This window comes from Corvus brachyrhynchos, unplaced genomic scaffold (genome assembly GCF_000691975.1).
Source record: "Corvus brachyrhynchos isolate BGI_N302 unplaced genomic scaffold, ASM69197v1 scaffold148, whole genome shotgun sequence".
Lineage (NCBI taxonomy): Eukaryota > Metazoa > Chordata > Aves > Passeriformes > Corvidae > Corvus > Corvus brachyrhynchos.
Genome location: NW_008239785.1, coordinates 3,288,312 through 3,300,993, shown reverse-complemented (window position 1 = coordinate 3,300,993; position 12,682 = coordinate 3,288,312). Strand labels below are relative to the sequence as shown.

The 12,682-nt window shown below is 58.3% G+C and overlaps 1 protein-coding gene and 1 long non-coding RNA gene across 2 annotated transcripts in view; both read right to left on the bottom strand.

The window, feature by feature from the left end:
* The window catches only part of GRIN2C (glutamate ionotropic receptor NMDA type subunit 2C), a gene marked incomplete at its 5' end in the record, with an annotated part of 10,623 nt that extends 1,992 nt beyond the window's left edge, over positions 1 to 8,631 (bottom strand). Inside the window, 12 exons of the mRNA XM_017743187.1 lie at positions 1 to 105; positions 490 to 722; positions 1,228 to 1,415; positions 1,956 to 2,116; positions 2,320 to 2,549; positions 2,641 to 2,766; positions 4,058 to 4,211; positions 4,558 to 4,726; positions 4,842 to 5,053; positions 5,575 to 5,689; positions 6,208 to 6,803; positions 8,344 to 8,631. Coding sequence (XP_017598676.1) covers positions 1 to 105; positions 490 to 722; positions 1,228 to 1,415; positions 1,956 to 2,116; positions 2,320 to 2,549; positions 2,641 to 2,766; positions 4,058 to 4,211; positions 4,558 to 4,726; positions 4,842 to 5,053; positions 5,575 to 5,689; positions 6,208 to 6,803; positions 8,344 to 8,631 — 2,577 coding nt within the window. The remainder of the gene's footprint in view (positions 106 to 489; positions 723 to 1,227; positions 1,416 to 1,955; positions 2,117 to 2,319; positions 2,550 to 2,640; positions 2,767 to 4,057; positions 4,212 to 4,557; positions 4,727 to 4,841; positions 5,054 to 5,574; positions 5,690 to 6,207; positions 6,804 to 8,343) is intronic.
* LOC108448883 overlaps positions 8,632 to 12,682 on the bottom strand; it is a 9,189-nt gene continuing 5,138 nt past the window's right edge. The window contains exons 2-3 of the long non-coding RNA XR_001864955.1: positions 10,924 to 10,926; positions 8,632 to 8,693 (exon numbers count right to left, since the gene is read on the bottom strand). This is a non-coding gene — a long non-coding RNA (uncharacterized LOC108448883). The remainder of the gene's footprint in view (positions 8,694 to 10,923; positions 10,927 to 12,682) is intronic.

Here is a 12,682-nt window from a genome sequence, read left to right as displayed (position 1 = left end):
CATCTTCAGCACGTTGGCCTGGGCTGAGCTGGCAGTGACATCGGGTGTGGGCGCCCGCCCGGGGCTCGACAGGCTCTGAACCCCATTGAAGCAGCTGTAGATGCCCTGTGGGGAGAAATGGGCCCCCCCACCGTCAGCAAGGTCAGTGGGGTCCTGCCCCCTGAGCCCACCCTCCTGAGCTGAGTTCATGCTGCTGAGGTGAGGTGGCTTCAGAGCACTGATGCCCCCTCCCCAGCATTCCAAGAACTGTCAGGGTGGGCGACACCATCCTCTATCACCCCTTTCCCTTCCCCAAGGATGCTAATAAGGATGTGGGGTCATTCCAGGAGTGAGCCCTTTCCTCAAAAGCTGGCTTTTCTCACATCAACACAAACATCTCCAATCCCTCCCATGAGGGTCAAAGGACAATGCCCACCAAGCCGTGTCCATCCCTGTGACACCGTGTGAAGACATTTGCGCCCCTCGAAAGCCCCTGTCAGCATCCCTCACCCTGCTGATGGCCAGGAGGAAGTCAAGCTTGTGGGACTTGGGGACGGAGTGACGCAGCTTCCAGTAGACGAGGTGCTCCCAGGCGAAGACCAGCAGGCTCAGCCCCATGGCCACCAGCAGCATGTAGAAAACCCCGGCCATGTTGTCGATGTCCAGCTTGCTGCTCATCACCTCATTCTTCTCATTCTGGCAGATCCCTGACAGCCAAACCGTCTCCAGCTTCTGGGTCTCTCCTGGGACACGCACAACGGTGCAGGGGGTGAAAATCCACCCTTGGGAATCACCTTCCCAAGCACGTCCTTGCCCCTCTCCACCCCACTGTGGGTAGAGGAGGAGAAGGAGACCCTTGAGCCTCTGGAGCTGTAATCACCTAATGCTTGCTGCTGCCCTTGGCCTGAGCATCCCACCGCCAGGGTCCTCTCCTGACTCTGTCCCCCACCCATGCGCCAGCCACCAGTGCTTACTGTCCTCTTCCCAGGCTTCTCCTCAGGACCCTCAAATCTTGTGCACAGCCATTTCCTGGATTTTACAACCCCAGAGGGAATGACGAGCACAACATCCAGAGGATTTAATATCCCCTGAAAGGAGCTGGTGAAGTCCCTCAGTGCCATCCTGCCATGAGGATGTGAGCCTGGGTTTGAGCACAGGGTTTGAGCCCTGTCCCCTGGGTTAATCTGCAGGGCAGGGGTGGGGTGAGGATGGGGACAGGGCTAACGAGGAGCTCACGCAAGCACCCACCGTCTCCCAGGAACTGGAGCAGGGCCAGGTCGATGGCCCGCTTCCAGTGTGAGTCCTTCTGCAGGGCGATGCCGTAGCCCGTGGTGGCAAACACCTTCCCACTGCCAATGGTCACCAGCTTGCAGCCCTCGTCCTTACCCGCCATGTAGTTGAGCACTGCCGCGTCGTAGATGAAGGCATCCAGCTTCCTGCCCCACCAACAGGAGGAAGGGTGAGGGGGGGTCTGAAAGCCCATTTTTGGGGGAGGGCTGTGCCTATTTGGGGAAGCTCTATCCCCTTCAGAAAGCTGTAGCCCATCTGGAGGGGGTTCTATGTGCTCTTGGGGCCCCTGACCCATCCTGGAGAGCTGTAACCACACTTGGAGGGGAAGTACCCAACCTTGGGGGGAGTTGTGTCCCACTTGGGGGAGCCATGCCCCATCTGGGGTGAGCTGCATCCCTTTTGAGGGGAGCTGTATGAAGCTGCACCCCATCTGTAGCAGGTTATGTCCTGTCTGGGGGTCCTGTACTTCATCCAGGGAAGATGCACAGAGCCATACACAGTCTGGGAGAGCTGTACCCAGCCTGGGGGGCCCACATCCAGCTTGTGGGGGGCTGTACCCCAGTTGAGAAATCCCTTCTCCATCGGGGAGGTCCTGTACCCCATTCCAGGGAGCCATAGTTATTTGGGGGTGCTGTATCCCTTTTGAAGGAGCTCTAAGAACCACACCCCATCTGGAGGAGCCGTACCCCATTTTGAGGCTGGTGAGGGCGTCCTCCACAGAGCGCTGGTTGTACTTCACCATGTGGGTGTGCATGTCGGGGTAGTTGCTGCGGATGTTCCTCTCGGTGCTGCCGTTGGGGACAGTGCCAAAGCGGAAGGGTGGGTACTGCTCCTGCGGCCTCTGGAACTGCAATGGGGAGCCCCAGGGGTGGCATCACACAGTGCCCATGTCTTTCCATGTCCCCTCCCCACAGCCAGCCCTCCACTCATGCATTCATGCCCAGCCAACTGGCAGTGATGCGCAGCTTCACACACATCACTGACAGTAACTTCAAAAAGGGGTTTTTTTAGGGATTTTTTTAGGGCTCCCACCCCAGTGATCAGCCCCACCTTCCTGTCACTCAGCCCCGACACAGTGTCAATGTACTGCTCCTGGATCATGAAGGCAGCCAGGTTGGCTGTGTAGCTGGCGAGGAAGATGACAGCGAAGAAGGCCCAGATGAGCACCATGATCTTGCTGGTGGTGCCCTTGGGATTCTCGATGGGCACTGAGTTGTTGAAGACCAGAGCCCACAGCAGCCACACGGACTTGCCGATGGTGAAGGTGGGACCTCCCAGCCCTGCGGGGACAGGGAACAGAGGGGACAGTTGTCAGCCCAGCCAGGGGTGTGTCCCCCCTCCCAGCTCCCAGCTCCCACCTGCCCAACTCACTCTTGCCACTGGTGAGGTTCTGGTTGTAGCCAACGGGGCTGAAATACTCGAACACGAAGACGGTGATGGCCACCACGGTGAGGCACATGACGAACATCATGACCCACACGGCTGGACTATAAGGTTCTGCAAAGCAAGTGGAACTCTGTGAGCCTCCTGGGACATCCCCTGGTCCTCTGAGGACTCCCAGGAGCCCTCCCTGGTGGATGGGGCTCATCCTGAATATTGCCCCTCCTTGGAGAGGAGTCAGAGCCTGGCAGCACCATGGCCAAGCAGCTCCACAGGGAATCAGGAGGGAAGGGGGCTGGTGCAGAGCTGGGGGATGCAGCCCTGCCTAGACCAAATCAGGTCCTCATCAACAGGGAGATGTTTACAAAATGCTGCCCATCTCCAGGGTCACTGCAGGAGAGTTTCCCATGGAATCACAAGTTCTCCCCCGTGATAACTCTGCCCACAGGACTGTGCCTGCATCAGGCATGGAACCAGCCCCCCAGCCTGCTTAGCCCGTGAGTGGGGACAGGCAATGAGCCACTGCCTGCCCGGGATGATCTGGGATGGAGCAGCAGGAGCACTGGGGATGCATCCGAGCTGTCAGTGCGCGGCCGCCGAGGTCCATTTGTCAGCACGTCCTTCGCTGTCAGGGAGGAGAGGCCTCCCCTGATGGGGGTGTGCCTCATTAGCGCAGAGGCAGGAGACACGGGGACGTGGGGACCGCAGACCCCGGCCCTGCCAAAGCAAGGCAGGATGCTCCGTCTGTCCCCGGGGCTGGTGAAGGTGACCCTGCTTCCTTGGGAGGTTGGGCTCTGTGGTGTGGGGGGGACAGGATGAGGAAGATGTGCCCAGGCTGGTGGTCCCACCTTCCATGGCATCCTTAGCAACCACCTGCACCCTCCCCACACAAGAGCCCAGCTCCAGCTGAGCTGGGACGTTGCTGCTGTGCCCTTGCCAAGAGCCTCAAGCCCTGCCCAAGCCGAATTTCCTGACGACCTTGGCCAGTCTCCTCCCCTTCCTAGGCTGCAGCTTTGCTGGTGTAAAACTCATTAAATAAAACTTTTAGCACTGGAGGTTTCCTGCACTTGGCTTAACCACTGGCTCTGGTGACAGTGGCAGAGACGGATCCCCAAAGCAGAGCTCCAAGCTGGCAAATCCCCCCACGTCCCCATCCTCCTCCTCCACACAAAAATGAAGGGGAGAAAACCACTGAGCCCAGCCTCAGTCTCCAGCCTCCATCTCCATAATAAAAGGATTATTCAGACAGGGAAGGAGGAAGCCCCAAAGCTGACAGCACAATCTCCTTCCCTTATGACTTAGGCTTTTTTTTTTCTTGAAAGTTATTAAAACTGAACAATATTTCCAATTTGCATTTGTAGGGAGCGTGGGATGAACCTGCAGAAAGACGGGGGGACACAGGGCTCACCCAGGAAAGCGGAGGGGGACACGGTGCCGTTGCTCCGGGCCACCATGACGCTGATGCCCGTCTCCACAAAGGGCACGGAGAAATCCACAATCTCGGAGCGCTCCTCGTTGATGGTGAGGGAGCCGATGGCCATGTCTGCACGCTTGTAGTACACCTGGAAAAGGGGCAGGTGGGCTTGGCATGGGCAGAGGGACAAGCAGAGGAACCCAGACCACTTTCCCCAGGCATTTCCTCATCTCCAGCATTTCCAGCCTTAATTTCTGCCTTTACTAAAAAAAAAAAAAAATTGACTTCTAAAGTTAGCAGTGGCACAGACACAACCTGCTGTGGGGTTTTAAATGTTCATCTGACTCCTCCTCCAAGGAGGAGCTCATGCCAAGCTGTCCCCTGCCCACAGTGCCACCACAGATCTCATCTCCACCAGCAAAGCCTCAGGTCAGGGGTGAGTGGTGCCCTCCAGGGAGTGTTGAAGCGGGGGTCTGAGCCATGCCCACCCCTACCTCACCAATCATGCCATTCCAGACCCCACGGACGATCTTGCCATGTTTGCCATTGGTCACCAGATAGAGGTCGTAGGAGAACTTCACTGTCTTGGCCAGCTTCTTCAGGATGTCTATGCAGAAACCTTTGCAGCACAGCTTGGTGTAGGGATCCACGAGGCCATCGCCACTGGAAACACACCGGGAAAGATGGGTTGGACCAACCAGAGATGCTCTGAGCACCCTGGACACCACGTGCCAAGGGAGTGGTGGCCAGAATTGTTGAGCTCCATGTCCCTGCTCACCTCTGGGAGGAGTTGGTCTGCTTGCGGCAGGGCACGGTGTTGCGCACGCAGACCCCAGTGCTGGGGTCCGTGTTCTCCACGATGACGAAGGGTCTCTCCTCCAGGGTGGCCACTGTCAGGTGGCGGTTGTCGACCACAGGCTGCATGAAGGAGCCGTAGCGGGGCCACACCGGGTACTTCATGTGGATGATGCCTTTCTCCCACTTGCCCACCTGCCCCCAAGGGAGAGCACATGGTCACCCCAGCAAGGGGCTCTGGGGGATCACACGGGATGCCATATCCATCCTCCCACCTTTGGGGCTTATTCCTGGTGAGCCCCATCTCAGCATCCCTTTCCCCACACACCCCCGGACCACGGGGTGAGGTGTTTCCTCCTGAGCCCCAAGCTTCACACTTGGGTGAACACAAACCTGGCCAAACTTTACCCAAAATACTTTCAAACTAGCAAAAACCCCTCCGCACATCTTGTTTCAGGTCTAGGTGTTTGGCTGCTGTTCTCCAGAGGTGGGCATCTGCGTTTCTGACTGAACTTACCAGCCAAATTGCAGGGGAGAACCATTGCTGCAAACCCCCACCATGGCACCACGGGTACTTTTGGGACCAGCCACAGTACTTTTGGGTTTCACATGGTACAACCCACCCCAGGGTGGGACCCTAGCCTGTGCATGGCCCCAGGCTCACCCTGCCCAGCCACCCCTCAGTGTGCCCATCCCGGGGGGCCTGGGGGTCCTACCATCTCCCAGAGCCGGTGCTGGTTGAGCGTGATCACCACCATGGTGGGCCTGACCAGGTAGCCACCTTCATTGAAGGAGAAGTCCCTGTGCTCCCACGTCACATTGAGGAGGTGCCTGGTGGGACACAGAGCCTGTAAGCTCCTGGCTGTGTAGCCCTGCACTGTACAGCCCTCCTCCTCCTCCTCCTTCTCCTCCACCTTCAGCCAGGCTGCCACAGGTCCCATGGAAACATGTAGGGCTGAGAGCTGGGGACCAGCTTTAGCCCCCATGCAAGGGGCAGAGAGGAGCTGGAGAAAGCTCTTCTAGCAAGGAGGCACTGAGGATGATGGTCCACTGCAGGGCTGAGGATGCACAGACTGCCACAGCAGCCCCAAGGTGCCACAGAGCTATGAAAACCCCCCTGAGATCCCCAGGGGTCCTGAGTTGCCAAGAAACGTGGGAAAAGGCAAGGGCTGCTCTGGGGAGATGCTGCAGGAGAGTCCCAGCCAAGAGGCATGGACCACCAGCTGCAGCCCTCAGGGAGCATCATCCTTGCTGCCCACCAGCTCTGTACCCCTCCTCCCCTGCCCTTTCCCTCTCTTTTCCCCACTCCTCCCATTTCCCACCCATCCCAGGGGGACCCCAAGCCTCACCGGTAGAAGCTTGTGTTGGTGGCTGTGGCCCTGGTGGGGGTCCAGCAGTCCCGCCCCACCTCTGGGAGGTAGCCATGGGCACGGAAGAAGCTGGCTGCCCCCATGGCAATGATGGCCACCCCATCCCGCACCTTCTGCCTCAGGCTCAGCTTCCAGCTCTCTGTCACCACGCTGATGAGGCCGACAGGGAAGGAGGAGGGCGGCACCTCCATGTTGCCTACTGTCATGCTGGGCACAATCCAGACATATCCTGGCCCCACAAGCCCAGCTTGTTCCGCCATGGAGAAGAGATACTCGGCCTCCTCTCGGGAGCAGTAAACAATGAGGACCTGGGCATCGATCTGGCGCAGGAGCCGCTGCATCCTGGAGCTGCTCTGCTCCTGGCTCATCTCGAAGGTGAGCACCTCCTGCAGCTCCCAGCCGAAGTAGCTGGCATCCGTGAAGGAGCGGATGACATCCAGGAAGATGTTGTAGCCTGGGTAGAGGCTGGTGAAGAAAGCAAAGGAGCCCCAGTCGTATTCCTCCAGCACCTTGAAGATCACCTGGATTTGCTGCTCAATGGAGACACCCAACTGCAGGAAAGCTGATCCGGGCTCCTGCGGGAGGAGAGGGGTCAGGGGCTGCTCTGGCGTCATGATCCAGGTCTCTTGCACCTATGCAAGCCTCCTTGAATTTGCCATCATGAAAAGTTTACAATTGCCATGAACCAGTACAGTCCATGGGCTGGAGACACCCAAAATCAGACTGATCCTCCTCCAAAGGACCTCACCCCATGCAAAGGGTCAACTCCTGCAGCCTCATATCCATTTCTGAGCTTATATACCAAAAATTCTTCCATCCTCCAAAGGAGATCAACAGTTTCTCCTTAAACCAGGAGAAAGAGGTAGGCAAGAGCTCTGCCAGGAGCATAAATCCCATCCCTGCTCCGTCTCACTACCTGCAGCCAGAGCCTGTGAAGCTCCTTCCCTCTCGCCCCGCCTCCCCGGCCATCTGGCCTCTCATTAGCAAACCTTAATTGATCTGATTCTGTCTTAAATGATTCAGCGAATGGCATTTGCCGAAGGTCACATGCAGGCAGCAGGGTTTTGCCACCCAGACCCCCTCCACCTCCAGAGAAGTAGTCTGGGGTGAGCCCCAGGAAATCCCAGACAGGGAGGAGGAGACAAGATCCCTCCACTGACCCCAAAACATCCAACCCCTGGAGAAAGATGCAGAAAATCACCTGGACCGCAGCAAAGCCATGGATTATTTTCCATTGCTCCAGGCTCCATCTGAGCCCTCTACGCCCACATGAGTCCACTGCCCCCACCAGAGCCCACTGCACCCACTGCCACCCAGCCAAAATGAGCTTGAGGTGCTCCAGGAGCACCAGCGGGTACAGGCAGGGCTGGGGGGGTGCAATCCAGAGGGGTTGGACCCTAAACCACTATGCAAGAAAAGCACAAAATCTGTGCCCTGAAGAAGGGCAGGATCTCCAGCCACAGGAAAGAGCAAGCACTGAAACCCCTCCAGCACCCAGGCCGGGCAGGGTGGGATGAGCCACTATGAGGAGATAACCCAAATCCCCAATGCCCAGCACCCTCCAGCCTGGCTCCAGCTCTCCCTGCCACCAGCACTTCCCAGCAGGCAGGGGACAGTAACTGACAGTGTCTGGTGCCAGCGAGGAGCAGGGAAGACAGAAATCCTGTGTCAGCCATGGTGCACCTGAGATCGCCACCACAGCTGAGCAAGGCTCTTCACGCTGCCCACCCGGCCATTCCAGGGCTGCATCCAGCCCCAGCAGGGTGAGAGGAAGATGAGGTTGTGATCACCTTGCCACTGCCCCAGTAGCCCCAGTGCCACCAACCCAGCACCCCGTGGTGGGCACAGGAAGCAGCACACCGGGGAAGGTCCTTCCACAGGGCATTAAGGTCCTCTCCCACATCCCATCAATGGGGCCCCTCCTTGAAGTCCCCACCACGTCCCATCACCCCAGCTGGCCACACTGCCACAGCCACTGCCTATTCCTGCCCCTGATCCCAAAGGCTGCAGCCCAGCAGCTCCTCTGCCCTCCAGCATTCCACATCCCTTACATACTCTCTCTAATAATTCCTCATTTCTCTCATCCCCCTTGGAAATACCAAGTGAGGGTCTCACCTTTGGGGTCAGGACCACTGCAGACCCGCCACTGATGCTGATGATGGGGACCTGGGTCTGGGAGGAGATGAAGTCAAGGATCTGGGCCACGGCCTCCGTGCCCACGTTGTCCTCAAAGACGATGCCGTGGATCTTGTGACTGGCGAGGATGTTGCAGATCTGGGTGAGGAGGGTGCTGGGGTTGGTGTTGTTGACGACGACAGTGATGGGGTGGATCTCCAGGGGCATGTCCAGGAAGCTCTGGGGGCTCAGGCGGGAGCGGATGTGCAGGGGGTAGGAGGGGCCTTTCCAGCACCATCGACAGTAGCAGAGCGTGCGCCGGCGCTCTGCCCATGTCCACCAGCGCGTCCCTGCCAGCACAGGACACAGCCCCTCGCATCCAGCCGAACACCAGGACCACCAGCCCCACTCACCCCAGCCCTCCCCACTGCCCTGGGGCATCACCATTGCAGGTTGACCCCGGGGGAACAAGGGGACCCTCATCCCTTGGATACTGGATGTGGTGAAGGAATGGCCACAGGGCTGTATTCACCACCCACTGTACCCCTCAGTACTGTGTCACTTGTCTCCAGTCCTATCAAGCACTAACCCTTCACAGAGAGTCCCTGCTTACCACCACCACCCTGCCCCCATCCCACCACCACCATCTCCCTCCCACTGCCCTCCCACCCCATCCAAAAGCCACCACTGCTATGCTGGTCCGTATTGTCCCTTCAGCTAGGGACAGGGACAGCTGCAAGAGGTGCCAGGAGGGGCTGGCAGCTCCTTGGTGCCTCTCTCTGCAGCAGACAGCCACCCTCAATATTCAAAGGCTTTGCCCTTGAGGAAGGGTTCAGCTCTGCACTCCTCTTACTGAGATTTTGCACATCACAGTCCCTGAAGCAGGTAGTCCCCTGCCTGTCCTGCTGCCTGTCTCCCGCCCATCACACTACCTCAGCCCCTTCTCTGCCACAAAATCCCAACCAATGCACCTGTCTGGCTCCGTATCTCCAAGTTTTCCCTCTACACAGCGTCCTTCATCTTTCCTCCTTCTTGTCTTTACCCACAACGTGTGTCCCCTGCTGGTAGTGCCCGCCCAGATGGGACGCCCTTCACACCGTGTCTCTGCTGGCTGCACCCCAAATCCAGGCTCTCAGGGGCTGTTTGGGCACATCCTCCCTGCCAAGTCCCCAGTTCCCCACTGCCAGTGGGTGCTCATGCTGCAGCAGCTGGGGTGACAGTCCCCTGAAGGGGGACACATCCCTGCCCACAGTGATGCACCCCTGTGCAGGAGCTCACCCCTCAGAGCCCACCAACCTGTGGTCAGGGGCATCCAAGCCCCTCTGAGCCCCATTTCCCCCAGGGCTGTCACCCTCGTGCCAAGCTGGGCAGTGGGGAGGGGGATGAGCAGCCCTCCGTGGTGGCACCAGCCACGCGCTGGTGTTGCTTCATGCAGCAAGGTGCCAGCTGGTTCTCAGAAACGTCACTTGCAATTAAAAGCTGCTGTTGCTTAACGTGTTTACAGCACAGCCAGATGCTTCTCTCACTGAGTCCCAGCTGGTTTTGGGGTCTGGGCTGCCCCAGTGACCTGCACCCCAACACTCCTCCGTGCCGCAGTGACGGACACCCCTTCAGCACACTGCGAAAACGCTGCCGGCATGTTGGACTCAAAATGCGCGATTTAAACCCAATGGCTGCCAGGCTGGGTACCCTGCAAGAGCTGCGTGGTGCAGATTTGAGCACCAGGACTGTCACCTCCAGAAGACAAGGAACACAAACCTTACATTTCCCTCCTGTGCCCCATGGGTACCGGGAAGGCTCAGGCAGCTGTCCAGGCACTGATGCTCACCAGGCAGCATCTCTCTCAACCAGGTGAGTTTCATCAGGGAGTCATCAACCCCCAGCACCCACCATCACCCAGCGGGTTCACCCTACCTGACTGCATCCCCCACCCCACTCCCATCACAGCTGGTGGAGCTGCAGGAGCCACAACGCCACACCGATGGCCACAGCCAGGGCCCCTTGGCCAGAGAGGGCAGCAGGTGAGTCATGCCATGCTGGCAGCATCCCATGCTCTGGCACGGCCAGCTCAGTGGCCGGGCAGCCTGCGCTGCCTGCTCCTCACTGCGAATTCCCAAGTATTTTTAGTCCTGTGATAAATAATTCATCGGGAATCCGGCATCAGCTACCCGAGCAGAGAGGAAGGGGAGCAACACGCCACCCAAAACAAACAGAACCGCCCTGCCAGCAGCACTGCCCGTCTGAGCCCTCCTCAAGGACGTTTAAATATACTCTGGGCCCTTGTGGTGGCTGATGGGGTTTGCTTGTGCCAGCCCTGGCACCTCACCTACTCCAGGGCCCTATCCTCCTCTTCCTCAACCCAGCTCTTGCCCAAGCTCAGGAGCCTCTTCCAGTACCGAGTAATCCAGGCACAGAGCAGCGGACGCCCCTTGCGATGCCAAGCTCTGTCACCCCCTGCTCCTGGCTGTGACTGGGGACAGGGTTCAGCAATCTGGTTTCCCATGGACCAAGCCACAGGTGGAAAATATCCCCATCCCTCACAGCCAGAACGCACTGGAGCGGCAGAGGGGAGGTGGGCACGGGCTCATCCCATCATTCAGCCAGTGCTGAGGCAATCAGGGCAATGAACTTCCATCCTTCCCAGGAACCCAGTGCCACCATGCAGAGTCAGGCTGGCTCACCACAGCCTTTGGCAGACATGGAAGAGGATGGAGGGGTTTAAGGCCAGAGAGCCCATGGCTGGCAAGGGGTCCATGCACAGCTTAGAGACAGGGCCACTCCAAAATGGCCGAATTTGGGAGGCAAAGGGCAGCCAGCTCCTCCAGCCCAGCCAGCACCATGCGTTTCCAGCCCATTGTTTCTCGTACTGAGATAGAGGGGTCCAGGAAAATTTGGGTTTTTGGCGGGGGATGACAGATTGCAGGAAAGTGGTGGAGGCTGAGGAGAAACTGAGCCCGTCCCTGAGCTACTGCCAGAGCTGGGGCTGCTCTTGGGTTCAGCACAACACAGCAAAGCCCTGCTGACTTCAAAGAAAACCCACATTTTCCAACCCCTCGTAGGAAGCACTGCAGAATCGGTCCCTTTGGAAAAGGCTTTCCCAAAAGGGAGGTTTTCCAGCCGGGTGAAGCGCCAGTGGCCAGTCTGGGGCAGGAAGAAGGTGGCCATGGCCAGGAGACTGGGCAAGGCAATGCCACCTCCTGGCAGCCTCCCCAGAGGACACCACAAAGCTGCTTGATGGCTTTGGCACTTGTTTTTGTTGCTTTGGGGTAGTTTTGAGCAGGTTAACCCCCTTCCTAGGCACAGCTTCCTCTGGTGCACCAAACTCACAGAAGCCTCACGCTAAAGGCACCGATAGAACCCCTACCTCCCACCAGACCCTGAGATGTCATTTTTAATGCAACAGGGAAAGTTTGCTCCTAATTTTAAACCTCCTTTTTTGCCCTCACTCCCTCCCCTGCTCCAAGAGAGGGAGAGCTCATGCAGATATTTTGACCTCAGGAAGGGGAGAAATAAAATTCTGACACGCAAAATATCATTCAGGAAAGAGAAACCTTATCCCCCAAAAAAAGCCTCCGAGCCTGAAATCAGAGGGAAAACGCAGCCTGCGCCAGGGGATGGGGAAGTGCTGCTGATGGACGGAAAGGACAGAGCGAAGCCAAACCTGGCAGGAACCAGGTGGGGAAGAGAGGCGGCACAGAGGAGGGCACCAGGATGTGCCAGGGTTTGTCATTGCCCCGATGGGGACACCCCTGTGGAACAAGGAGACCACGATGAAGCCCCTCAGAAGGGGAAAAAGCAGCAAAACCTCCTCAAAGACAACTCATCACCATCCCTGTCCCCATGCAGGGGGGATGACTCGGGAGAGAGAAGCACTGGCAGCCCCCGGCAAGCACCGTCTCCTTTCAACCTTCATCCGTCACCACCCGGGATCACCCTCCTCTTCCTCATCACCCTCCCCTTCCTCGCCCGCACCTCCGACAGCAACAGTTGCGGGCCGGGGGCTGCGGGCCGGGGCGATGGTGAGGGCCCCACACACGCACGCACCTAAACGCAGCTTAAAAAGGTCGAATATGGATTAACCAAAAATAAACGCCAAGTGTCCTGCCTGCCGCTGGGTTACGCAAGGTGGCGGCGGGGGACACAGGGCTGGTGGCACCCAGGGAGGTCTCCTCAATTTTTCCTGCCTCCCACTCCCCCCAAAACCCCCCAGAACAGCGCCCAGGATGAAGGCTCATTTCTGTCCCGTGCCCGGGATGGGGAACGGCAGCTCTGGGGATGCGGGGGGATGCTGAGGTAGGGAGAGACGGACGGGGAAAGCCCCCACCCCAAAAAAACAACC